Here is a 25,570-nt window from a genome sequence, read left to right as displayed (position 1 = left end):
GAAAAATACATTTTTATTTAAAAGACAAAAATATACGGCAACAGCTAAACGGTTTCGACGAAAAATGAATCTAAATCAAAGAAAACGTGAACCTTATGCTTAACGGATTGCATACTTTAGGCGCAATCGGAAAACGGTTACAGTTCTTGTCGAAAGTATTAGGACGAACAAACGTTCAGATGACTGAAGAGCGATGGATGTGTTCTCGGCCATACTGTCCGGCGCTACACGATGTGCGAATCAAAGTTCTGGCATTTTAGATAAATGCCTGTTTGCGCTTGTGTAAACTGTTACTGATAAAAAACTGTTTGCGCTGGTGTTAAAAAGGTTAAGGGTCGGTCGAGGCGTAAAACCGACCGTAAACCCGAGCATAAACACTCTTTGCAAATGCTTTGTTTACAGAGGATAATGTAAGTTCTTATTTCATGGTACAGGAAATTCTGTGGTTTGCTTTTAAACTCACTACAGACGATGTCATCGATATCCACCAGGACGAACCCATTTTGAAGGACTATAAAGAGCGCTCGACCGCGAACGATGGAGGGATTCTATGCTGCAGACCAAGCCCGCTCGGCGGTTGCAGCTGGATAAGTAAGTAAGTAAGTGAGTAGTATCAAGAGCTGAAGATTGCGACACAGCTTAAACCGCACAGGCTGCCCGGTGGAGTCCTTGTGAGACATTGGGCGCCTCCATAGGCTTGTTGACATTATGGTGCATAAGAACAAATTTTAAGGTGGTAAAGCTGGCGTAGTTTCACGAAGGAGAATCGGTGTTGGCCCATACGCCCATGTTGGAGATGGGCCATTGCGAGGCGCCATTCACCTTGCGGAAACGGTTGCCACACAATTTCTCTCACCAACACGGCTGCCACTCTCTCCTGGTGTCACGATGCATTCTTGTGGACATACACTACTCAAAGACAGGGAACTACGATCGTCTTGACGAGTCGAGAACGCCCGTTGATTGATCGAAGAACTTGCTCAATTTCCGTGCTGGTCACACTAGGGCACACACAACGATCTTGGTAGTGGGCGCCAACCACCGACGACCGGTGCCGGTGCCGGGGCCGAACCGGAGTGAAGGGGTTACGCCGGGAAACGATCCACTTGCCGTTGTGGTGGCAGCAGCCGGGGCCTGGAGGAAACGACCGGGTGCGAGATGTAGCTGATGAATGCTGGGAGCACAATACAATTGACAACAATCTCCGATCGGGGGCCCCGATCGGGTGCTCGTTCTACGGTGCGTCGAGGCCGTATTGTGCCCGCATGTCTGTGTGGATGTGGCCGCTCAGTAAAGCGCCGCTCATCAACATCACATGAAACTTCCACCGAAAACGGCTCTGGAGGGAAGCTCGCTTCACAGAACCGGCGCTCTCATCTCTTGGGAGTGTCCTCTTCTCGCGTGTGCGTATGCGTGTCGGTATACTATGTGGCGGACCACCTGCTTCGGATACTGCCTTACGCTGCCTGTCGACACTGACACTGACTGGGCGAAAGTATTCGCTTCGTCCAAAAGCGATCCCGCAGAGCGCCACAGCTAATGTCCGACCGTCCCCGTCCGTCCGCCCGTCAGCAGTCCCAATCCGATCCCTCGGTGCGCGCCTCTCGGTTCTCGGTTCGCATCGACCCTATACATAAGCGTTCACCGGTCACGGTAGTTCAGTTGAAATTTGACTGTGATTTAATCAACATGGACGACTCGGACTACTGGGGGCTTGCACGGAGCAATGGTTAGGCCCCACTGTTGGTTTTGGTCACTCGGACATCGTTCCACCTGTTGCTGGCCGAAAAATCGTTTGGTTTTAGTTTTCTGTTCATCAATTTCCGCGCGCTTTAGGGCCGGTTACTTGTTTGCGGTGTTGTGATCGTTGTGATGTGTTGAGTTGTTTGATCGTGAAACGATGAGTGGAATTTGGGGGACAACAGTATTACTAGTTTACTAGGGTCCGCAATGTGTTGTGGAGTATTACAAAGTGTTGTTTTCTTCGAACCACGAAACCTCCCGGTCCAAAATCGTCATTGAAATTTCGCCACTTCCACCGCGGTCCACGCTGGGAGGTGACGATGAAATCAGGAAGGCCAGCAGGTTGGAGCCGTACGGAGGGTACCCTGGTACCAAGTTGCCCCGGTTCGTTCCCGGCCCGACCGTGCTGAACGGATAAGAGGCATTATGGATAATCATAGAGAAGAATATGGCACTCAATTTAAGAAAATGGGAAGATTGAAGAATAAAGTGGTCACAGAACCCCCGTCTGCCCGTCGACCTGGCCGCTGCCCCTGTCAACATAACAACAACAACAAAAACTGCGAACAGTTGGTTCCGTAATACGCTTCTGTTCTCTGCGTGTGTCGGTGTGTGGTTATGCGTGTGTTTTGGTTTCGTGTCCATCTCTCGGTGCTACTGGCTGCCGATCAAGCGGCAATGACGTTCGGAGGAAGAAAACATAGCGAGTGTATAAATGTTTAGATGTAGGTTGCCGCAATTGGGTGTCAAAGAAATTAACCTGCGGATGAAGTGTGTGAATTTCGTTGCGATGGCAACGATTGGAACATAGTATTCAGAGGGCTCAGTTGACTTTTGCGTATAAGTAGGCTCTTTTTTCCCGTATAGCCTGGTCCAATCGTTTGCTGTTTGTATGGGTGTGCGTTGAGCGCGTACGCGGTCCTTGTCCAGTAGCTTGTAGTGGATAGTTTCCAGCGGATCCATCGCCTTCTCGTCAGCGAGTAACAACGGTCGCTGATTGTCTGTTTTCATTTTGCTATGCGTTTAACTCATTAAATAGTTAACAATAATTATTTGGAAAGATTTAGTTTTTCCTGTAATTCAGTGTATACGTTGGCTTACGATTGTTGCTTGGTTGGCTCGTGACATCTGTCCTTTTCTGTGAGGTTCTTATATGCCTACGTCTTCTGTTTATCGTAATACATTGGTTAAACCCGCCCTTTTAAACCAGTTAAAAAAGAACAGTAGTAATGGAGAAAAAAATAAAAGTCTGTCCAAGAATGAGGATTAATGTCGGACAATCAAACTTATACAGGGCCACTCATTTGCTAACGATAATGGAACAAAAATTGAAACTAGCCTCATTGGACTGCTCACAAGTCACGTGTACCTCAAGCGACTGACAAAAACAAAGCAACGATAAAGGCGATACCGAGTAGCCTCTTCCGCTGCCATCTTGTGGTGGGCAAATCAAACCACACCACCGGAAACGGACAGCTCTCGGAACCCTCGGTTCTCCAGATCTCCGCAACCGTCTTTTGGCACGAGAAGCGCAGGAGAGAGCGTATCGTGCGCCCTCGTTCTATTCCTCGTTCCGGTCGTCCAAGCGTCGGATTGTGCGTCGAATGGGTGTACTTGCGGTCGGCGATCGCGGACCGTACCAGTCATTCGCTGGTCATCGCGGGCACTCCCAGTCCCGCCGCCGGAGTGTCATTAAGAAGTGTTGCGTGTGCGTGAGTGTGCGTCTCGCTTCCGCCTTCCTTGTTAGCCAGCCAGTTAGTGTAACGCAGAGTTTAACTTGCAACGAGCATCTCTGAGATCTCGGATCTCGGACCATTTACTGGTTTAATCCGACCTGTGCCTTCGGTGAGCATAAAACGGTGAACCTGGACCTGTACGGAAAACATTTGTCAGTGTGCCACCGACTGTGACTGCGTGAGTGAGTGTCGTACGGCAGATTGCCAACGTCGGGCCGTCGCCGATGTATGCAAATTTCGTAAACCTTTCTCGGACACCATCACCAGGAACGAACGAATACGCTTCTTGCGGCTGTTCAGGCCACATGGACCATTATTGGCGGGAAAGCACCTTGATCTCAACGTGTACCGACAAGCGTGCGCGCACCAACACCAACACGCCATACCAGCGAGAGCGGCGAGTTGTGCGAGCTTTATTTGATAAATAATGCTTGAATTTCTTCACAATAAGATTCAATTAATTTCGTTAAACATCTAACGGGCTGTGTCGGTCGGTGTCGGGCGAAGGCCTAGCCCCGGCCGCATGACGCTAGGTCGGGGTCGGTCAGGGTTTACCTACGGGAGAAGAAAGAGACCCACTGCGCCCGCTTTGCCTCGTACCGGCCCGAACTGGACATGAACCGGTTGTGGTGGGGCCGTGGCCGAGGCATGCTAACGGCCGAAGACGTGATCGTGATCGAACATCGAATGTGACCCGTCACGACCCCCGCGACAGTCGTGGTTCTTGGGACCGGGATCTAATTGAGCACACCAGCAACGAGGGGCTCAGATGGTGCCACCGATGGTGATCGTTGACTAAGTTATGAGCTATGCTAACGATTCCACCAATCGGTATGGAGGCGCCTGGTGGCTCGTTCGAGGAGCCTTTGGGAGGAACTTTGGCACCCTTGGCTCGTGACCAGGTTGTGACCCCTTTTTACTCGGCACGGTTTAATATTTTTCCATTCAGTATAGCGTTTGAGCTCGCCGACGTAGGAAGTTCAGGCCGGTGGCCTGTCACTAGTCTTTCGCATAGAAAATCTAGAAACATATCCTTTGCCAACTAGAAAATGGATACCAGTGTTCGATACACTATCTTCATTCATTATTTTGTTCAAAACCATCTTCATTATTTTGTTTTATTAACACCAGATATACCAACGTTTTCAATAGGGTGAGGGTTTTCTTTTTATTTGGTTATTAAAAACAAACCGGCCTAATATTTTTCGATTCTTGAACTTTTATTTGAAAGGTGCATTCAAGACATTTTTTATGAAAAACAATTCTGGTCAAATGTCCACCACTCGGCAATAGTAATTCGAATTTGGGCCTAGAGGTGGTCAATGGTTGTTGGTTTGTTCCCGTATTTATTAACATAACTATTAACTATTAACATTACCACCGAGATGGAAATGAGCTTCAATGGAAAGAGATTTTCAAAGACCGCGCCGCTTGAGTTGAAGACCTACCATTTTGGAAATAAGTTTTTTCATATTTTCCAATTTTCTGAAAATCAAAATTGTATTTTATACATAAATGTCTTGAGTGAACCTTTGAAATAAAAGTCCAAGAATTGAAAAATATTAGGCCGTTTGTTTTTCATAACCAAATAAAAAAGTGTATCGTATATGGCTCACCCTTGTACCAGACTGGTCAAAATGACCAGTGTGGTTTATCTAGTGTTATCTTTACAATGGACGGATCATTGGAATTTAATGCAATGGAGTAGAGGTGAATGTTTCTAACGAAGTTTATATCTTTGGCTACTTTCCTGGTTGGGAACCCATAATTTCTTCGCCACCAAACCGATGACCCCATCTATGTTCATCCTATGTACCTCCAAGATATTGGACCTAACAGATTGTCGTTGTACTACTATCGCAATTAGTTTCCCAAACGGGGTTCTCAATCCTGTACTCGAGCACTTCTCACGCACAGCGCAGCTCAATTGCATTCCAAAACCCCCGATAATGATCGTTGTTTTCCGGTTGTTTTCGCCAAACTTCCGTTCGGACGATGTTTGACCCTGCGGCGCTGGCCTTCACCGGTACCCCACCCCAGGTGGTGGTGATGGCAGTGCGCGTTGGCCATCTTTTCCAGCCAGCGACAATTAGCATTCAATAATCTGTTGATTGGCGTGGTCCGATTAGAGACTGTTGGGGAGCGCTCGGCGATCGAGCGGCCAAGGTATGCCCGTGAGCTGCTGTGGAATGACGTGCCTGTGACACACACATGAGGTTGAGAGGGACAGAGATAGCGCGAAGGAAGTACAGTCACTGGAGGAAACGCGAGACGAACCCGCAGCAGTGTCACTTGTCTCAAAGCTTGTGTCTCGTGACATGTTCGAATCATAGAACAAGTAGTATTGTTTCCAAATCGAAACAAATGAAAAAAGCAAAAGGTAGAAAGAGAAAGATAGAGAGCAGCATCTGAGAGCAAGATACATCTGAATGATTAGATAAAATAGGCCAACCCGGTGGGGATGCGCTCGTTTTATCGATGGCTTCATCGATCGGCCGAGTGATCGCCGCTATTTATTATCGCGTAAATACATTCACATCGACACACAAATACACGTTGCGGTGAGAGTGTCCCACGGTTGGCGATCGCGGTGAAGGTTTCTACAAACGACCCTCGGAGTTGTGTTTTTTTTCCACAAACACACCAACAACATGCCTTCCATATAGACCAGTACACAAGCTCTAAATTTAGCACTTTTTATTCACCCAAAATTAGTTGTTGTCGATCAGTTTGGATCAGGGATTCTTGTGCTCTTCAATTCGCGAGCTTCAGCTCCAGGCCATTGTTGGGTTCAGCCAGCCGGTGTGGTTCACATGAGCTGGGTGGGGTCACTGGTAATGTAGCCGCCGGCACGTATTTATGCTCCACCATGCAACATTGTCTGTATCGGTCGGTCGGCGAGTTCTGTTAGGTTCCCCGCCAGCACCCTGGGCGGCGGCGCACTTGGAATGTGTCAGATTAATCATTTGATAAACTAACGCTGACCTTTGGTGCGTTTGTTGTGTGTGAAGCATGACAATAGGTTCGACCCCGAGTTTGTAATTGATCTTTGATCATGTGAGGCTCGTTCGCAACAATGTTGCGCGTGGCAAAAAGAGGCGAGGCGATGATGCACGTGGCACACGCCGGTGGTTTATTGTTTTTGTTTTTCCAGACCTATCTCGATTAAAGTCGTTAAACTGACGTTCCTTCTTCCGCGGTTCCGGAAGAGCGTGGGCTAAATTAAAATGGCGATGAAAGAAAATCAAATCATGTGGCCACCTGTTCGGTATTCGGATTGATTGTGACGCAGTTTTTTGGGTTGTGACAAGCGAACCGGCACCAAACTGTCAACAACGGTTCCTGCTTTTTTTTCCTTGGCAAGCACATAGTAAAAATACGCCACGCCAACGTACGCACCAACAGAAATGCGCAGCACGACGATGTGCCGATTGAATCGATGGCTGACCTCGGACAGGTGCTATGCATTGTCGCAACGTTTTACTAAACGTGTACCGTGGCTGTCCATTGTGCCATCCGATGTGGACAACGAAGCAATAAAACGATAACCCATTAAACGAACTCCACTTTTGGGAGTAATTTATCTTTTTTTTAACTTTTAGTACCCTGCCCGTCTTCGGGGTTGTCTTTGTGGAAGCGTTCTCGAGTACCTTACCTGCAGTTTTATAAGTTTGGATAAAAAGAAATCCACTATTTTGGTGTGAATTTCTAAAACGTAAGATGTTTTCGATGGTCCAATTTGCGTCAAATATGCACCGAATTATTAAAAAAATTGTTGCCATTTTATAGGTAGCTTCATAGTGCCTCTCGTATTGTTGCAGTACCGGCTACGTAATAAAAATTTCAGTGGCGTGGATTGTATTTTCACCTTTACCAAAGAAAAACTGTAGAGTATACCTTCTCTTTGTTGACTTCCGTTGTTAACACCCTGTAACTGGCAACTTGAGTGTGAAATTATATCTTTAGAACGAGCATATAATTGTTTGATCGATAGGAGATATCCATCACTACAGGCATCTACGAAAAAATAATAGATTTAATTTTAGTCACCAAAATAGCCTCACTCGGATCTGCATAATAGTCTTCTGAAGAGTACAGAGTTGTGGACTTCAATCAGTCACATGGCAGTCTTCTTCTCAATTCCCACAATTGAATTTTATCCTCAAAAATTGTGTGAATAATTCGAATTGTAAGATCCCCGCCGTGGACACTAATGGACAGCTTGAGTCAGGTGGCTCGTGGCACCGCGAAAACATCTCGCTGAACACTCGCTCATTACCTTCCACGGTTAAACCGCGGTTAGATAGCAGAGCGTAGCAATTAAACGGTTTGCGAGATCTTTGTCCCCTTCCCCGCTACAAAGGGGCCAGCCACGCACTTCACCGGGTCGGAGCGGTGATTTATTTACTTTGCCGCCATCGAAATGATCGGCTAAACGAGACAAAGTTGATTTTCTCTCCTGATCAAACAACCGGAGACAAAAACCGGAAGAAACTGATCGCCTCGCCTATTTGTTTTGAGGCCCGTTTTCCTCTCGCTGACAACCTTTAATGACGGTGGCCTTCGAAGGGGGTGTGTTTGTCGAGTTTCTTTTTTCCCAGTGACCCCTAGGTTGTTACCGATAACTGGAACGAGAAAAGATGGAGCGAGATTTATGGAGCTATTGTACTGCGCGGCGAGAAATGCAAATATTGATAAGTGGGAAGCAGTTGGAAAAATTAGAAAAAACCTCAAACATCACGTTCATCGAAGGCCAACTGTTTGTTTGATTTAGTCGATCCGAATGTGAATCGGATTTAAAGCTTGCAGTTTTATTAGTGTGACACTACAAAGTTTACTGTTGCGAGTAAGTTAATTAATATGTGGTCCTCAAGCGTGCTGCCTCATAATGCCTTACGTTTTGACCAATATAGTGTAAGAAAAAAATTAAGAAAACTGAGTGTGCGGTCAAAGAACTACTCAGCTCAGGTCCCAGATCTGACACGTTCTGTAAATCACTCCAGAATTGTATTTGCAGTCGCATTATTCAATCAGGTTGAACCGGTCTAAAGCTTGAGAATCGAAATTTTTTCATCTAATTTCAACTTCCTCGTAGGGAACGAACTGCTGCCAATACGTGTCTCATCGATGAAAATGAATAATATTCGCAAAGTGTCAAGTCTGGTGAATGCAGTGGGGGGAATACAGCTCCCATTCAAGTGATTTAATTGTATCCTGAACCAGTTTTGCTTTGGAGGCGCCAGGAGAAGTGTCACTGAGCCGCACCTGGCGCCTCCATGGGGACCATTAAAAACGGCATTCTGATCGTTTTTCGATCAATGCATGGTTCAGATTGATTATTTGTTATCCGTAGCGATCGGAATTAACGGTTTCACCAGGTTTTAGGAGCTTGTGTTACACAACATGTTTCTGGGGCCGCAGAAAGTCCTCTTTTGGAGTCTTCTGACGCTCTTTCCTTGTTAAGCTGAAATCGCCATTTTTTAATTTTTTAAACCTTTCAAAGCACTGCGATATTCCAAAAACAAGCTCCGAAAAGCATTTGATGCGATTCAGAAGCAGTTTTATTCAAAAGAGAGCACAAACATATTAATCCCCGCATACCGTCATTTTCAAGCACAAAATTTGGCAGTGTCAAACCCTTTTCAAAGATCGGTTGCATACAAAACTATTTTTTTTAACCTGAAATCATTTATCTGGTGTCAAAACAAGGTAATGTTGCCAAAAACGCAAACCTTCTTCTTGGAACTAGAACCGCTGAGCTGAGAGACATTGTCAGTATCTCTGTCGCTATTCGAAACAGTTCGTTTTTATGCAAAAAAATCTTTTCAACATTCCCATTCTCAAGTTTTAGACCTGTAAATACTACTGTAGAGCTGCCCTGGGCTATCCCTGCCAAGCGAAGTGTTCAGCAATTACAATTTGACCACGCTCGGCAGCCATATTTTAGCCGCCGGTTGCATGCGCCGACAATGATCAAGAGTGACACGAGGTAATGCGCAATCCTATCAATTAAACCCACAAACCGGTTGATGGGAGATAGCGTGTTCACAATGTGCCCGTACCAGATAACGCTCCAGCGGACATTTGCATTCTGTATGGCATGACTCCAAATCGCTGAATCGTTCTGGATCGTAAATCACGTGAGAAAGTTGCGCACAGCCTCGAAGATGGTGACGATCCACTGATGAAGTTAATTAAAACGGGGGCCCACGGAGACTCGTCCAGGCGGCCTGACGTGGGCTGTGTTGATGACGTCCGGCGGCCGACGTCAAGTGGCGCCGTAGAACAAAAAGTGGCCGACCCAATTAATCGAGGTGGAGCTACTGGTGAGGGAAGATGGCTGTCACCAGTATCAATTAGACTTAAGTTATCGCCCGCAAACCGCAAAAACCAAAAGTGTGAACCCCCCACACCGGCCAGCTCAGTGACGTATTAAGTCCGCCATGCGTCACCGCGATTCTTTAGATTAGTGAGGCGGTGTGACTCCGACTGGCAAGATTGATAATGGACCTATGCACTGCACAACCGTAACAACCTTGACACCTCTCCGCAGGGATGAACTGCACGCAACCCGCCATCGATGACTTTCCACGGGATCTGTTCACCGAGGAGCAGCGGCAGAACGGAGCGATAGTTTTACACGCAATTGCTAGTTTATATTTATTTGTAGCATTGGCCGTAGTTTGTGATAAGTATTTTGTACCTGCCGTCGAGATGATATGCCAAGGTAAGCCAAGGTGTCCCGCCTATTTAATCAACCGATTAGGCTAGGACCCCCCCTGGCGTGCGGCTGCTGATTAAAACCGAACCTGATGCCGTTTCCTTGTGCGTTTTCTCGCCGACAGCGCTAAACATGTCCAACGACGTGGCGGGCGCAACGTTTATGGCGGCGGCCACCTCGGCCCCGGAGCTGTTCGTCAACGTGATAGGCACGTTCATCACGGAGGGCGACCTGGGCGTCGGCACCATCGTTGGTTCGGCCGTCTTCAACATCCTGGCGGTGGCCGCCTGCTGCGGCATCGGTGCCGGGATGGTACGGTCCGCTTGCGCCGGCGTCAGTCTAATTAATCCTGGCCCTGATCACTTTCCGCACCTTCTTCCGTTCCGTAGGTAGTCCCGCTCGACTGGTGGCCACTGACGCGGGACTGCCTGGCGTACGGGATCACGGTGGCCATCCTGATTTGCATCATCCACGACGAGCGGGTCGAGTGGTACGAGGCCCTCATACTGGTGCTGCTGTACATCGTCTACATCGCCGTCATGTACTACGACAAGTCGTTCCAGAAGTGCGCCAGAGGTACGCTCCGCTCTTCACTGTTCAATTTGGCCCCGTTGTTTCCATTAATTAGTTGTGCAACGTTCTACCATTCCGAGCAATGGGTGGCCTAGTCGGTAATCGTGAAATTAATTTTTTTTTGGTAAACTTTCCGTTTAACTTATTGAGTAGCGTGGGTTTTCTCCAGTTTGTTTCGTTTTCTTGTCCAAAACAACTGAGCTGGTGCGGAAGCGAATCGAGCGACAGCTGGCTCAAATTTGGGTCGATCGGTCGTAAGGTCGTTTTAACAAAAGGACCAAACAAGAAAGGAAAACCCTAAAGGATAGGACTAAAGGATACTTCTACGTGGTCGCATCAAAAAGTTGCGCGACATTTAAATTTCCGCGGGCTACGTATGTCTGATGTTTTATTTTCGTCTATTTTGAGTAATCAGTCAATTTTTGACAGCTGTTTAGCTTGGACAAGATTTCACTCTTGGTCGATTTTTGTCTACTGCAACCGTTGTGCACGAACCGGTAATTTGAGTTAAGGAAGAAGTAAAAAACAAAGGAAAAAGTCACAGGAAGCCAGACCTGGGGAACAAGTGGCTTTGGCATCACTAGAGTGTCGCTTATGCCAAAAATTCGGACAGAAACAACTATGTGTGAGCAGAGGCGCAAAAGTCACTTTTGGGTTTCCCACAATAACTTGCAAGAAATATTATTTTTTGACCGTTCTATCCTTTGGCAACAACTTGCGATACACCACGATCCTGCAATTGAAGAAAACTGCAAGCTAAACTGTTCACATTGGACCTAACTTGGCTTTTAGAAGTTCAAATTTTCTCGGCCCTCTGAAAATATTTTAAACAACCGATAAACGCTGCTTTGGGTCATAATGGCTTCACCAAAAGCCACAGTCAACATTTTAAATGCGTTCGCGCTCTCCATTTCATTTTTAATGCAAAATTTGATAAAGATTCATTGCCATTCATTTTTTGCAATAGAGCAAAAATCGACGATGAGCCGAATTTTGTCCAAGCAAAACAGCTGTCAGAAAATTGACCGATTACTCAAAATGGACGAACTTTTCACCATAAGTCACTCTGGGCGGCCACATGAAGCGAACATAAACGATCTGACATTTCAGATAAATGCCAAACTGTTTGCGCTTATGTGAAAACGTTTATGCCTCAGCGCACACGTAAAAACTGTTAGCAAACGCTTTACTTACAAACAGAGGATAATGTAAGTTCTTATTTGCTGGTATAGCCAAAAAAATCTGAAAAGAACGAAACAATATTCAGATATCAATTTATTTTTCTTCGATTTCTATTTTCTCGGACTAAAAACACGAACGTAAACACGTTAGACATTTCGTTTTTATATTTTTGCTGCCACACGAAGCGTAAACGATTTGACATTACAAATTAATTTAACGCTAGTTTTCACGCCTCATGTAGCCCCCCCAGTAACACTGCCAAAAACGAATATACGCAGCCCGCGGAAATTGAAACGTCGCAAAATTTTTTGGACAGCCCCAATATGTCGGATATGACGCACTTGAGACAGCTATCTATGGAAACACAGAATTCGAACACAGAGGTTGTTTTGTGTGCGAAATGGATGTAGCTTTCGACGTTGGCTTGGCAACGGAGAGAATGCGGAAACAATTGCCGCTCGAAAGACTGCTCCAAATAACTGCTCGAATTTTGTGTTTCTATCGATACTTGTTTTCCCGGAGAAAATATGGAGTAACTAACACAACGCGGGGGGTTAAAAAAAATTGACCATTAACCTCCGCTTCCGGTGCACACGCACTCCCACACACACACACTGTGTTTCATTTGCAATTGTTTCACCCATCCGCGCACTTACAGGTGGTTTGAAGCACGCCCGAAAACGAAGATCGCACGACACGTGCAGCAGCCTCAAGTCGGTCTCGAGCAGAACGCAAGGTAGCCCCACACCCGGAACACCCTCCTCTCCATATCCACTCGCCTGCCCCTTTCGATCGAGTGATGAATGTATGTTTGTATGTACTCTTCTCTTCTTTCCGCGGCCACATACGAAACGAATCAATTTAGAGGCAATTGAGGCGCGGGTACCGCTGCGCATCGGACACTTCCAGCAGAACGGCAACTTGAAGAGTGGAGTCGCCGCCGCCGCCCATCTGGATGCAGCAGGTCCCGAATTGACGTCAGCAGCGTCGGCCTCCGGGGCTTCCGTGGCGGTTGAAGTGGAGATGCAAATTAAGCCATCGAGCGTGGTACCGATCGAGCCGGAGTCGGCCGTCGAGCAGGAGACCACAGCCGGTGAGGGAGTACCGGAGCGGCCACCGCCACCTCCGAGCCCGGTAACACCGCCCGCCAACCACGAGAACCGGCCGGACAGTAAGGGCGGACCAGCGAACGGTGGAGACGGCGGACCCGGCCCTGTGGCCGAAGCGGTGGTGAGGGCGCTCGAGAGCGGCACCGTCCTGACCGGGAGCTCGACGCAGCAGGACCTGCAACCGGCCACGGCGAACGGCATCAACGGGGAGCCGAGCGATGCGGACCCACCGACGGCCGATGACGACGAAGAGTTTCGGCTGCTCAGGTACCCGTTCGGCAAGGGCGCTTTCCGGCAGTTCTCGTGGATCATCACCTGGCCGATCCACCTGCTGTTCATGTTCACCATCCCGAACTGCGAGAAGCCCCGCTTCCGGAGCTGGTTTCCGCTCACGTTCATCATGTGCATCGTGTGGATCGGCTCTCTGTCGTACGTGGTCGCCTGGATGATCACCATCATCGGTAAGCGTTCTCTCGAGTTCGTGAGCGCCATTGGGAAATCACCGATGACGTATTCGGGTTGTTATCCGATCAATTTGAGCGTACGGGTAGAAACAGCCGCCGTAAGCTGGTGAGACAACAGGCAGCGTTTTCGACATCGCAGGCTGGCCAGGGGAGTCAGATACGGTCGGGCTGATAGGGTGCGAAGATATCCGATTCCACGTCGACGACGATAGCGACGGCTGAAGCACGGCTGAAGTTTTGCATGCGGTCCATCACTGGCACGTCTGGCCGGCGTGCCCGATAAGACAGGACCGGCTAATCCTCCGGCTGGTCCTGTGGGTCCGTGTGGTCCGTGGGTGAATGAAATTATCAGATAACGCCCGGAAGGGGTGCTCGTCTCTCTCTCTCGCTCTCTCTGTGTGGTTCCCCTGTAAGTGAGTAACGCTTCTCCTCCGGTCTCTTGGTCTCCGGCAGGCGATACGCTCAAGATACCGGACTCCGTAATGGGCATCACGTTTTTGGCGGCAGGCACCAGCGTTCCGGAGGCCGTCTCCAGCGTTATAGTGGCGAAGCAGGGTACGTAGGCTTGGCGCGCAGACCGGTCCGATGGGACGATAATGTGAGGTCGGTGGGTGCGCTTGTCTTTTACAGGGCACGGCTCAATGGGCATCAGCAACTCGATCGGCTCGAACACGTTCGACATTCTGCTGTGCCTCGGGCTGCCGTGGTTCATCAAGGCGGCCTTCTCACCGATCGAACCGGGCCACCACTGGGTTGGCATCAACTCGGCTGGCCTGGAGTACTCGGCCATCTCGCTGCTGTCGACGCTGCTGATGCTGTACATCGCGTTCTCGCTGAACAAGTTCAAGCTGGACCGTCGGGTCGGGAACGCCTGCCTCATCATGTACGCCGTGTTCCTCATCCTCGCCAGTCTGATCGAGCTGAACGTGTTCTTCCGGGTGAACCTGCCGACCTGCGGACGGTGAACGGCGAACGGCCCTAGCTGGAGCCCGCAGTAGTTTGTAGGACGTCCTTTCGGCCAACCTTCTCCTCATCGCTGCAAATCTCTCTCTGTCTCTCTCTGTATTGTAAGAACGATCATCAATCGATCGGTAACAAAGCTGGTGTCTGGTCTGGTGGAGCAGCGCCACTACCGGCCAATGAATGGCCGATCAATGACCAAACATCCCGACACCCTAAGCGATGTCGGTGCCAAAGGTTTCCGGAAACAAAACTAGACCATAGTCATAGGTTTCGCGTGTGTGTTGGCGTTGCACCTTCACCGTGGCGCGTTTCTTTCACACCATGTGTTAATCTCTCCATATCGCCGGCGGAAGACTACTACCAGACTACATCACGTATCGTCGTAGTTTTGATGGCATCGGCCCGGGTTGTTCCCGGAACAACCCTTCCAGCTGTCTGTTTGGCCTGCCTATTGTAAATATTATTCTCTAAACGCGTGCTCTATCTCTCTATCTCTCTGTTTGTCTCTCTCTACACTTTGTCGAACGATTAGCGGTACGGGTCACAGTGTGTTACTGGCGCGCACGGGCAAGCTCCTTCACCTGGCGAGAAGAGAAAAGAAATAAAGTTAAAAAAAATAGAACCTGTACTGTCAGTAGAAGCTTGTTGCTGTCGCAAAATAGCAAAACCCACGAGGAACCATCAAGAAGAGGTAGTGAAATAAAACTATAGTACACATATTAATGAAATACATGTTACATTCCTAAGGTACCCTCCTGCACGTGGTGGTTCCATTATTTCGAGTGGAGGGGAAACGCGAAGTCCCGGATGTTGGCACGCGGCCTGGCATGAAGGTCAAATCTGTTGGGGCGATCTAAAGCCACAGGAAAATATCATTAGAATGTGGCACCGTGCATGTTGACACTCTAATTCCTTTCCCGAGGCTGCGTCCGTGGCGCTGATAGGAGGCACGTACTGGAGAGAGAGTGTTCGAGAACTGTAGTTCGGTGCCATCGGAAGTTTCCCGCCCGACATGATCTGTGTTTGCTCACACCGACAGCACAGATCTAGAGCCTCGTCGATCGAGAGAGATCCACGTAGAACGTCGAAAAGAGGTTGACCGAGCCATCCATCCGAGCGAGACGAAATTAACCTGTGGAAGGATCCCCGTGTGCAGTCCCCGTCGAGAGATGCTGTTGATTTATGGTCGCCTGTTATCAGGTCCGCTGGATCGCAAACACGACGCGGCGGGCGGCTGTGCTGTCGAGGTGCGTCGACCAACGGTATAAAAGCGACCCCGGACGAGCAGATTAACTTTCTTTTCTCCCGCACCCAACCAACGGAGAGCCGAACCGGTGGCTGCTGTTGAGTGTTGGTCGTTCGGTGTTGCTGCTGCTGCTGGTGCGCTGTGAAGAGTGATTGTCCCGATCGATCGATCGCGAGTGTACGTGTAGCGACTTCAGGTCCAGGAGTTCGGTGACGCGTGCGATGGTAAAATCTAGGACTAGCACCGCAAACGGGACCCGGTCGTTCGGTATCCGCAATCGGAAGGTACGGCTAGCGTTTGTGCTGCGCGTGCTGTGTGTGCTGTGTTTGGGATCGCTGCAGATCCTCAACCTAGCGATCGCACCACCGAATGGCGGTGGGCTTGGGGATGGCGTAGTACGTCCGGCAGCGGCCACCGGTGCCGCCCGTCGCTTGCTGAGCGTGCCCCAGAGTGAACTGGAACTGTTGGTGCTCGTGAACGGCACCCTTCTGCCGGAGGTCGGACTCGAACCGAGCACGACACCGAGCGGTGAAGGGAATGGGACGGAGGCCGTGGACCACGAGCGCAACTGCACCCCGGCGGCCATCTTCGAGTTCCCGTCGGATGGGTTTACGCGCGAGGATCGGCGCCATGGCTGGATCGCGGTGCACGTCGTGGTGGCCTGCTACTGCTTCTGGCTGCTCGCGATCGTGTGCGACGACTACTTTGTGCCGGCGATCGAGTTGATGTGCAAAAGTAGCGTGACTGCGAGCGGGTGTGCCCGTCGTTTGGAGTAGTCGATTTTCAGTTGTACGTTTCTCACCATTCTAGAGCTGCAGGTGAAGGAAGATGTGGCCGGAGCGACGTTTATGGCTGCCGCTTCGTCCAGCCCGGAGCTGTTCATCAACTGCGTCGGTACGTTCGTGACGAAGGGTGATCTCGGGGTCGGGGCCGTCGTGGGATCGGCCGTCTTCAACATCCTGGCCGTGCCGGCCGTGTGCGGTTTGCTCGGCGGACAGGTAAGCGCCCGGAAACGCCCGGAGTTATGCAACCGGCTGCGGTGAGCTGATGTTCTCCTCATACTTTCCAAACTATCGCGTTTACAGGTAGTGCAGCTACGATGGTGGCCTGTTACGCGCGACTCCTTGATGTACGGAATGGCGGTTATCGGACTGATAGCGGTGCTGTACGATGGTCGAGTGATGTGGTACGAAGCCATGATCCTCGTTTCAGCCTACATCCTGTACATTGCAGGTCAGTCGCCGTTGTTGTTGTTGGGTTACGCACTCTACTGTAAGTTCACAACAAATCAGCCATTGTGGCGAACTACGCGGGTCTGGTATCTATTCACAGACAACCGTCGCCGTGGCCGTGCCTTCCTATTTTTGCCATGGAAGATCCTGGTCCATAGCCGTGTGTGTGTACCAGACAAGTTGAGGCTTTCCCAGTCCCAGTTTTACGTTGCTACTTATCGCGTTACCTTTATCAAAACATTCCTCTCTGGGCCTCATCGCTCATGTCAGCGTAATAAAAAGCGGGCGGCATTGATAGAAAAGAACCCCTCTGAAAACAGCCGTCTCATCGGGAAATCTTATCGAGAAAGGACAGTTTCGTTCGTAGTACAGAAGCGAATTATGTTTACGATTACTCCTGCGTTATCGCTTACGACGCATCAATCGGAGCGCCCGAACGTGGAATCTAAGTGACGACGTAAATCACGGCGTATAAGCCTTCGCAACGCGGTTGCATTCTAAAGTACAAACGTGAGCTTCACTACGTCCCCCGATTCCAAACTCCAAACTGCCCCCGTGGTGTTCCCGTGGGCCTCCCGGGCAGTCCCAGGTGATGGCCTTATCTTTGGTCCCAACCGCGAAACACACGACACTCGCTCTCTCTCTCTCGCTCTCTCCCTGCCCACCTGTCACACCGTGTTGCTGTGTCCTCAATCTCACCTCTGTTTGAATTGCATCTGGGCAGCTCCTCGTTTTGTTGACCGGTGTGGGGCATTCTCGGTGGCCGATAAAACGCCAGGTTCACCTGAATGTTTGATCTGGCTGGACCGGACCATTTTGCAACATTGTTGCCTCCCGGGACCGGAGTCCGCGAGCACAACTAAGTTGTAATCTTTCGGTTCGGTTCGGGGCGTTCGTAGAAATGGCAATGAACTTGACTTAGACGGGCCACGGGAGATTTTGGGCAGTTTCCGAGCAAGATTCGGAAGATAGCATGTTGCGTGTGCATTTCTGGGAAAACATCTTCTTTCTACGGAATTCCTACAGAATTGCGGTTGATTCTTGTGTTACGGGGTGGTTCCAAGATCGAGATGGTACGGAAATGGGCATTCAATTATTTTTGTAACCTCACATCAGATGAGAGGCACTGAAATGGATTAGGAACAATTAACTTATCGTTTTGTAAATATTGCTCCTGCCATGAATCAACTCATGACGGTTGGCTGTCCAAAGTTCTTCCGACCGACGACGTTCCGACGACGGATGACGTCAACGGTCAACTCCTCTTTCCGTCGCTGATTCCCGCTGGCGGGGATTTAAAGCTTGTGGTCCGTTATCTGTGTCCACACTAACCGCCGCTGATTGAGCGTATCCAATGACGTAGTCCATTGAGTTGGGCTTCTCTTCGGCTTCTCTCCTTACAAGCGAAAATGGAAATCAGTTTGAAGATTTTCTGGAAGTAATCCGATATTAACTCACATAACATATTTGAAAGACATTGACCAAAATTCCATTCACATTCCTCACGGCAGCGATGTACTGCAACGATCCGATCAATCGCTTCATGTCGAAGACCTTCCGCCGGAAGTCGTACGTTCGCCCGTACACGGAAGTGACAGAAATCTCTCCCTTGCTCTCCAACGGGGCCAACGGAAAATCGGTCGCCCCCGGAGCCAAGAATGGCACCGGTGCGCTCCACGTGTGTGACAGTGACGCCAGCGACGACAGCTTCGAGGACTACGGTAAGTTGTGTGTGACGGTGTGCGCACCCAAGGATCCAAGAGAGCTATCCACCAGAACCTGGTCCACCGATAAAGTCCGCCTTCTGGACGCACTGTTTCCCATCCCGCCAGAGCTAGCGACGTCTCCGTGGAACCACCGGGACGACAATCTGGCTACGTTCATCTGCCGCTGGCCCATTACGTTCGTCCTGTGGGCGACCATACCGGACTGTCGGCGCTATCCCCGGTTGCGGCTGGTAACGTTTTTCGCCTGCATTTTCTGGATCGGTATCACGGCGTACTTCGTCGCGTTCCTGATAACGGTGGTTGGTAAGTCCGAGCTAGCCATTTCTTTGCTTCTTGGTTGGCTGTTCTAATGCTTTCGCCTTGCTTTCATTAGGTGACACGATCGACATACCGGACTCGGTGATGGGCCTGACGTTCCTGGCGGCCGGAACTAGCGTGCCGGAGGCAGTCTCCAGTATTATCGTGACCAATCAGGGCCACGGTGAGATGGGCATCAGCAATTCAATCGGCTCGAACACGTTCGACATTCTGCTGTGCCTTGGGTTGCCCTGGCTGATCAAGTCGCTCGCCCTCCCCGCTGTGCCGGGGGAACGTTGGGTCACGCTTAACTCGTCCGGGTTGACGTACTCGGCGATTTCGCTACTGTCAACACTCTGCGGTCTGTATTTGGCGTTCTGGTTTAATCGCTTCAAGCTCGACTGGAAGGTGGGCCTCACCTGTCTGTCGATGTATATCGGCTTCCTGACCGTGTCTAGTCTGATCGAGCTGAATGTGTTCTTCCCAGTGAATGTTCCTACCTGTCCACACTGAGTGTTTGCCTCGCTGAAGGACTAAAGCTAGCGTTCGTTTAATGATACTCTGGTGGAATAGAGTTATGCCATCTGATAATGAATAAATCTGATAATGTAAGAAGCTAACGAATGTAATGTTGACATTCCAGGAAATAAAAATATGGAAATGAACTATATGCGCTGTGCCTACCTTCAGGAGCAAGTTCAGGATCCTGAATACGGTTGCAGCCATATGTTCCCCTGTTACTTTACTAGAATTTTTACCACAGCTCTACAGCGACACTGCTTAAGGTACGTTCGAAAAGAACCATCGTAGAGTGTTGCGTACGATGCGAACCATAAGGACCTCTAATCAATCACCTCGGGCACGTGTTTCGTGTGTGACCTGACGATTGAGGAAGCAAAGGTATAATCGATACACATCTCCCGAAATGTGCGTCATTAGTACGATTTCAGATATCAGCTTTCGTGTAGCGACAGTGAAAAGGATGTATGATTCGTTGAACGTGCGCCCACCGCTAATACAGCAATCGGACCGGGTTAAGCCTATCGTCGGGCCGTTAGCGCACGTCATTCCGGGATCCTCAATCGTGGCCCGTGATAAACCAATTATTTTCCCATCACCAATCGATTTTTGTTTGCCTTTTTCATTGCGAACAACTTTCATGTCACCACCGTCAGATAACAATGCGGAACATCCATTTTTCGCATTGTGTACGATGGAAGGCGCCCGGTCGGTAGGAATGGTCAAACATTGCACACCCATCAAGGAACTCTGCCGCGCGAAAAGAGTGCAAGTAACGATGGTAATACCGAAGGTAATAAAGCATGACTCATACAGGAAGATACCAGGGGGGTCGATGGGCTTTTTCCTTCGGCCCAATGTCATTGATGGAAGATTATGCGGCGTTTTGCTGTAGGTCTCGTTTTACGACATGTTCTAACTGATTAATTCGTTAGTCACTGCGCACACCCAGGGTGTAGATATCGAGCGGTCGTGGTAGGGGCTCGGGACACGTAAGGATCAACCTGAAGCCTGAACGCTTGGAGAAAGTCACGAATGCGTCCGATTTACGTTATAACCTCATCTGGGTCGACAAATCGCTTGAGATCATCGTGATTTTTGTGGCACCAGATTTAGGGCCGAACGCAATAAAACCAGACGCGGTAACATCGGTTATCCTTCAATCGGTTTATGGTGGATCTTTCTCTCTGTTTATTTATGGCGCCGTGAACCTTTAGCCTGGAGACAGATTTGGCTGGGATTTTGGGCTGTTTGAAGTATCTCATTTATGGGGCGATCTATGCCGCTTGGACACGGGTTCTCTTCAATTCCAATGCCTTGGGAAAGAGTTTGGAGATTGGGAGATTTTAGTTTTACCTCTCGCATGCAAGCATCATCCTAACTGTTGATCAAGCCCGTTAAAGTCACGATCACTAGAAGGGCGGTAAATGGCATCGACGTAAGCGTAATCCTGCGCTGCTCATCGGGCACCAACACCGACCCTATTTGTGACCGTTCTGGATAAATCGGAATCGGCCGATAAAGTGTGAGCTCAACTCGATAAAGTGCGCGTAATCGGGTATCCAGATATCGCTTGGGGCATGGTGCCCGAACGGTGTGGCAGGTGCTTCGGTGGCCTGTGCCCGTGAGCCCGGCTTGTTGTGGTTGGGCAGCGGGCAAAAAAGGCCTTCACCTACTGGCTATAGCAGCAGTCGCGCGCCGATCAGCGACCGAACGGTACACCGGAACCCACCAATCCGGGACAGCCCCCCCGAGTGCCACAGGATCGCACCAGCAAGTGTCGAGCGACCAACTTCGGTTACTCCGATAGTGAATGGTGGTGATACTCATCTGGATCGAGATCGAGATTGATGCGAGAAGGGTGCTGTGTGCGACAATGAGGTAGTGTCTTTTGCGGTCAAAACAAACAAAAGAGCAGTGTGCGTGTCAGTGTGCAGTGGCCACGCAGAAAATGCCCCACAACGAGTAACCCTGCCGCACGTGGACAACGGATCCAAAACGGTGCCAGGTCGCCACCGAACGGTTCCGTTAGAGTGAGAAGAGATCGAGTTCGGGTATCTGTTCAGTGGAAGGTATCCAAAGTGAGCTGCGAATTACGTGTTCGGAACCGTCCAGTGTTGAATTAGTGGCTAGAAACCAGGAATGGCCCGGGCAGCGAGCCGCCTGTCGGTGGTCAGTGTGTTGGTGCTTTTGATGCCCGTGGCCATGTGCATGGTGTTGATAGACAGCCGTGACTACGACGTGGATAGATTGTGTAAGTGTAAAATGTATAACTAATCAATAACAATCTGCAGCCGAACTGTCATGCGTGGTTAAGATTAGTTACAATGATCAATGTGTTCGAATATTTGATCGGTCGGGCATCTATTTGCGAAGCGCTAATCTGTCCCAAAAAGGGGCAGTTTATCGTTCAAGTCAAGAAATTTTCCTATATAATTATTTTTGAACTCGTTTCTTATTTTTAAATCCTGTACCGGGCCTTCAGCTATCAGGAGTTTAAACAGTTCAATCCAGTTTAGTTTCCTACCAATAGTTGTTCATATTCGTCACGGAAGGTATTTAATCGAAAAATTAAATCCCTTGGAGAGGATCAATCACTTCATCTAGAATGAAGTGCTTCTCTACCATACCATAGCTCAAGTTATACGGGATATACGATAAGGATACAATTTAGGACAGAAACTATACGCAATATGTGCCATTCATTTAGTGCAAACGATAGTGCCTTAGTTACGGTTGATGTAAATAGAGCTCTGAAAGAATCGAATTCCATTATTCGCCCTCGGTTGTAGCTGCGGCCGGACTGGATGACTCGACCACGGCTTCGCTGTACTCCAGCACAACTCCACTCCAGAACAACACGACTACCCTAGCGGCACTCCCGATACATCTGACGCTCAACGAAAGAATCGAACTAGAGAAGCTCACCTGGCACTGGTATCCGTGGCGCCGGATCAACTATGAGGTGCTGCCCGACGGACGCACCGAGGAACTCGAGTGCGAAGAGAATTCCGCGATGGACGATCTGCCCGATGACATCTTTACGCGTGAGTAGAACGCTCCGGCCCCTCCGTAGGTGAAGCTAACCGCGATGCCCGTTTCCGTTTCAGAGGAACAACGGCTACAGGGCGCAATCGTGCTGCACTTTGTCGGTTCCATCTACTTCTTCACCCTAGTCGCTTACGTTTGCGGTGAGTACTTCCTGCCGTCGGTCGAGTGTATCTGCGAGGATCTAAATCTAACGCAGGTGAGGTTCGCGTTCGCCGAGCGTACTGGGCCCCGTCGTTTCAAACAATTTCCTTCGTTTTCCTGAACAGGACGTTGCGGCTGCCACGTTTATGGCGATTGCATCCACGATGCCGGAGTTTTTCACCAACACTATCAGCACGTTCATTGCCGACTCGGACATGGGCCTCGGTACGGTGATGGGCTCGCTACTCTTCAACACGCTCGGGGTGGCCGGGTTGGCTGGCATAGCGACAAAAATGGTACGTCGAAATCCTTGCTGTCGGTTGCGCAAACTAATCTTTGAAAACCCTTTCCGCCGTACGTAGCCCGTTCAGCTGGACTGGTGGCCCCTGACGCGCGACGCCTTCATATTCATGGCCCACATCGGGCTGCTAATCGGGTTCGCCTGGGATGGGCGGATCTACTGGTACGAGGCGATGGTGTTCTTCATCCTGTTCTTCCTCTACTTCGTGCTGATGTTCCAGAACAAGCGGCTGATGAAGCTGGCCAAGAAGTATATCGAAGTCAGGTGGAACCTGTGCGCTCGCGTGATTCGTAACATCGAGGAAGACGAGCGAATCGCGGCAGAGGCGCAACGGCAACCGGAACTGCCGACCGTTTCGAACCTGCCGCGCAAGACGCTCGACAAGCCGGCCTTCCGGCCGTCGACGGCGTCGATCCTGTCCGAGCAGATGGCGGAAACCAAGATGCGGATGGGTGAACTGCAGAGTAAGTATGCAGGGTGCGTCCTCACAGCACTATCCGCATTCACTGACGCGCTTTGTACTTTCAGTTCCCACTCGGCACGTGGTGGAAGATACGGGCGAGTACGAAAGCATGACGCTCTGGAAGATCTCGTCGGAAACGTGGTACCGGGCCGCGTGGTGGTGGTACAGCTGGCCGTTACGATTCGTTACGCACTTCACAATCCCCAATCCGGCCGTGACACGCCGTTGGTACCCGCTTACGTTCATCATGTGCGTGGTCTATTTGGCGGGGTGCGCGTTCATGACATTCTGGCTGCTGACCATTATTGGGTACACCTTCGACATTCCCGACTCCGTGATGGGGCTGACGTTTCTGGCGTTCGGTGGCTGCATGCCGGAAGCGGTCTCGGCCATTCTGGTGATCCGTACCGGCAGCGGTGCCATGGGCATCTCGAATGCGATGGGCGCCAACACGCTGGCGATCGTGTTTTCGCTCGGGTTACCGTGGTTCATTCGCACGCTGGCCGACGGTGGCAGCGGTGAAAACGCGTACATGGTGATCGCATCCTACGGACTGCAGTACTCGATCATTGCGCTGCTCGGTGCAGTCATTTTCCTTTACCTGGTGATCTACATTGCCATGTACAAGCTTCGCAAGACCGTCGGCCTGATACTCTTCGTTGGGTACGCGCTGTTCGTCACGTTCATGGTGTTGAACGAGCTGGACGTTATCATTCCCTCCGGTGACGAGTGCTGACCGGCGCATGTATCTCTCGACCAGATCAATATACTCCCAGCTAGGCTTCACTCTTCCATCGTTCCCATCTTGGTAGCGTCCATTTAGTGGTTAAGTGTGTCCTGTTTAGAAAAGTGGTTTAGAACGTAAGTTAAACTGTCTAACATGTCTTAATGCGAGGCTAGTGGTTCACAGAACGCGCGCAATTTATGCTGCCGCCGTTGGTTTTCGTGGTTGTTAGTGACGTCAAATCGGGTGCACTCGACAAACCTGTCATTGTTGTGTTAGGTTTGGATACAAACGAGTTCTATACATTGTGACCGTGTGACCTAGCGATACTCAAGACTGGCTGCAGCGATCACGCGTTAAGAACTAATATTTACACCGACGTTAGCTCGGCAGGGATAAGTCTGTCATAAAAGTGTAGTGTTCAAAACAAGTGCTGTGTGTGTTGCAGGGCATCTAAAAAGCTAGCAAAATATAACTGGTAGCTGGTAACAATTGGTACTTTGTAATAAATGAAAAATACTCCTTGCAAGGTACTCCGCCAGATTGTACTATTACGCGATGGTTGTTCGGTTCCATGCGTTTGGTTTACCGTTTCATTCAAAAGATGACAGCCGATACGGATTGAAGTATCGAAGCCCGACAAAATTTTAAAATCTGCGCCGTCCTTGTTAGAGGTACAATACAAGTGCGAACGTTACAATAGAACTCGATAGCTAACCTTCATCACGTTCACCGTTATCGGAGGTAATTTGCCCCGTCATAATCCATTCCCATCGTAAACCACCGTGATAGCAATGACTTTTATCTAATTCTTTTAACAAATCGATGACATCCATTATCTACGTACGCGGGTTCTGTGTGACTTTTAACCGGTGGCCTTGCCACCTTGGGTTCATCAGATAGCGGTTCGTATTTCTTCACCTTTGGCGCACTTTTCCGATGTTAAATGAATCCTGTTCCAAGCCCCGCCATGTTCGACGCCCCTAAATGTAGGCAATCGATGAGCGTTAAGCGAGAAGTTTGAATGCCGAACTCGGGACTCTTGTTGTTGTTTGAATGTTACTTACCGTAGAGCCGTTGAGATAGCTTAAATTATCCCGTTTAGTGACCTCTTACGATTGGCGTACTTGAAGTAATGCTTGACACTAATGCTCCTGAATGTTATTGCCAGTGGCACATTTAGCTGTAATCAATTGTAGCTAGCTGCGAATAGAGCTCGTCTTCGCAGACACTTGATACCAAGCGGTGTTCCGAGCCGAACCTGTCTGAAAGCCGGCACCGCTACCTGTGGCACTTTCTCCGTGCTGACGGATTGAACCGAACGTCCCACGTTGACGGTCGTTAATCGTCATTAGGCGCAGGCGTCGGAGGAGTTTCG

At 49.7% G+C, this 25,570-nt stretch overlaps 3 protein-coding genes across 5 annotated transcripts; all 3 read left to right on the top strand.

Moving 5' to 3' along the window:
- The first annotated feature begins 1,680 nt into the window (after nt 1-1,680).
- LOC131207163 (sodium/potassium/calcium exchanger 5) lies at nt 1,681-14,741 on the top strand. 2 transcript variants are annotated; one of them, XM_058199777.1, is made up of 8 exons: nt 1,681-1,729; nt 10,033-10,206; nt 10,325-10,512; nt 10,590-10,776; nt 12,614-12,691; nt 12,821-13,525; nt 13,982-14,083; nt 14,159-14,741. In XM_058199777.1, exons 1-8 carry the CDS (start codon nt 1,690-1,692, stop codon nt 14,491-14,493), a joined length of 1,809 nt encoding a protein of 602 aa, XP_058055760.1. In that variant the 5' UTR covers nt 1,681-1,689; the 3' UTR covers nt 14,494-14,741. The 2 variants fall into 2 exon arrangements, with proteins under 2 accessions (XP_058055760.1, XP_058055768.1); XM_058199785.1 differs by lacking the exon at nt 12,614-12,691.
- Nucleotides 14,742-15,803: 1,062 nt separating this feature from the next.
- Nucleotides 15,804-19,631, top strand: LOC131206930 (sodium/potassium/calcium exchanger 4-like). 2 transcript variants are annotated; one of them, XM_058199640.1, is made up of 6 exons: nt 15,804-16,472; nt 16,548-16,735; nt 16,823-16,970; nt 18,481-18,690; nt 18,802-18,999; nt 19,070-19,631. In XM_058199640.1, exons 1-6 carry the CDS (start codon nt 15,959-15,961, stop codon nt 19,504-19,506), a joined length of 1,695 nt encoding a protein of 564 aa, XP_058055623.1. In that variant the 5' UTR covers nt 15,804-15,958; the 3' UTR covers nt 19,507-19,631. The 2 variants fall into 2 exon arrangements, with proteins under 2 accessions (XP_058055623.1, XP_058055551.1); XM_058199568.1 differs by having other exon boundaries at nt 18,766-18,999.
- Nucleotides 19,632-21,333: 1,702 nt separating this feature from the next.
- On the top strand, nt 21,334-24,665 carry LOC131216227 (sodium/potassium/calcium exchanger 3-like). The gene is made up of 6 exons (XM_058210660.1): nt 21,334-21,772; nt 22,305-22,559; nt 22,623-22,759; nt 22,830-23,000; nt 23,067-23,469; nt 23,534-24,665. Exons 1-6 carry the CDS (start codon nt 21,655-21,657, stop codon nt 24,202-24,204), a joined length of 1,755 nt encoding a protein of 584 aa, XP_058066643.1. The 5' UTR covers nt 21,334-21,654; the 3' UTR covers nt 24,205-24,665.
- Nucleotides 24,666-25,570: the final 905 nt, after the last annotated feature.

Source organism: Anopheles bellator, chromosome 1, assembly GCF_943735745.2.
Source record: "Anopheles bellator chromosome 1, idAnoBellAS_SP24_06.2, whole genome shotgun sequence".
Lineage (NCBI taxonomy): Eukaryota > Metazoa > Arthropoda > Insecta > Diptera > Culicidae > Anopheles > Anopheles bellator.
This window is presented reverse-complemented; position numbering and strand designations above follow the sequence as displayed.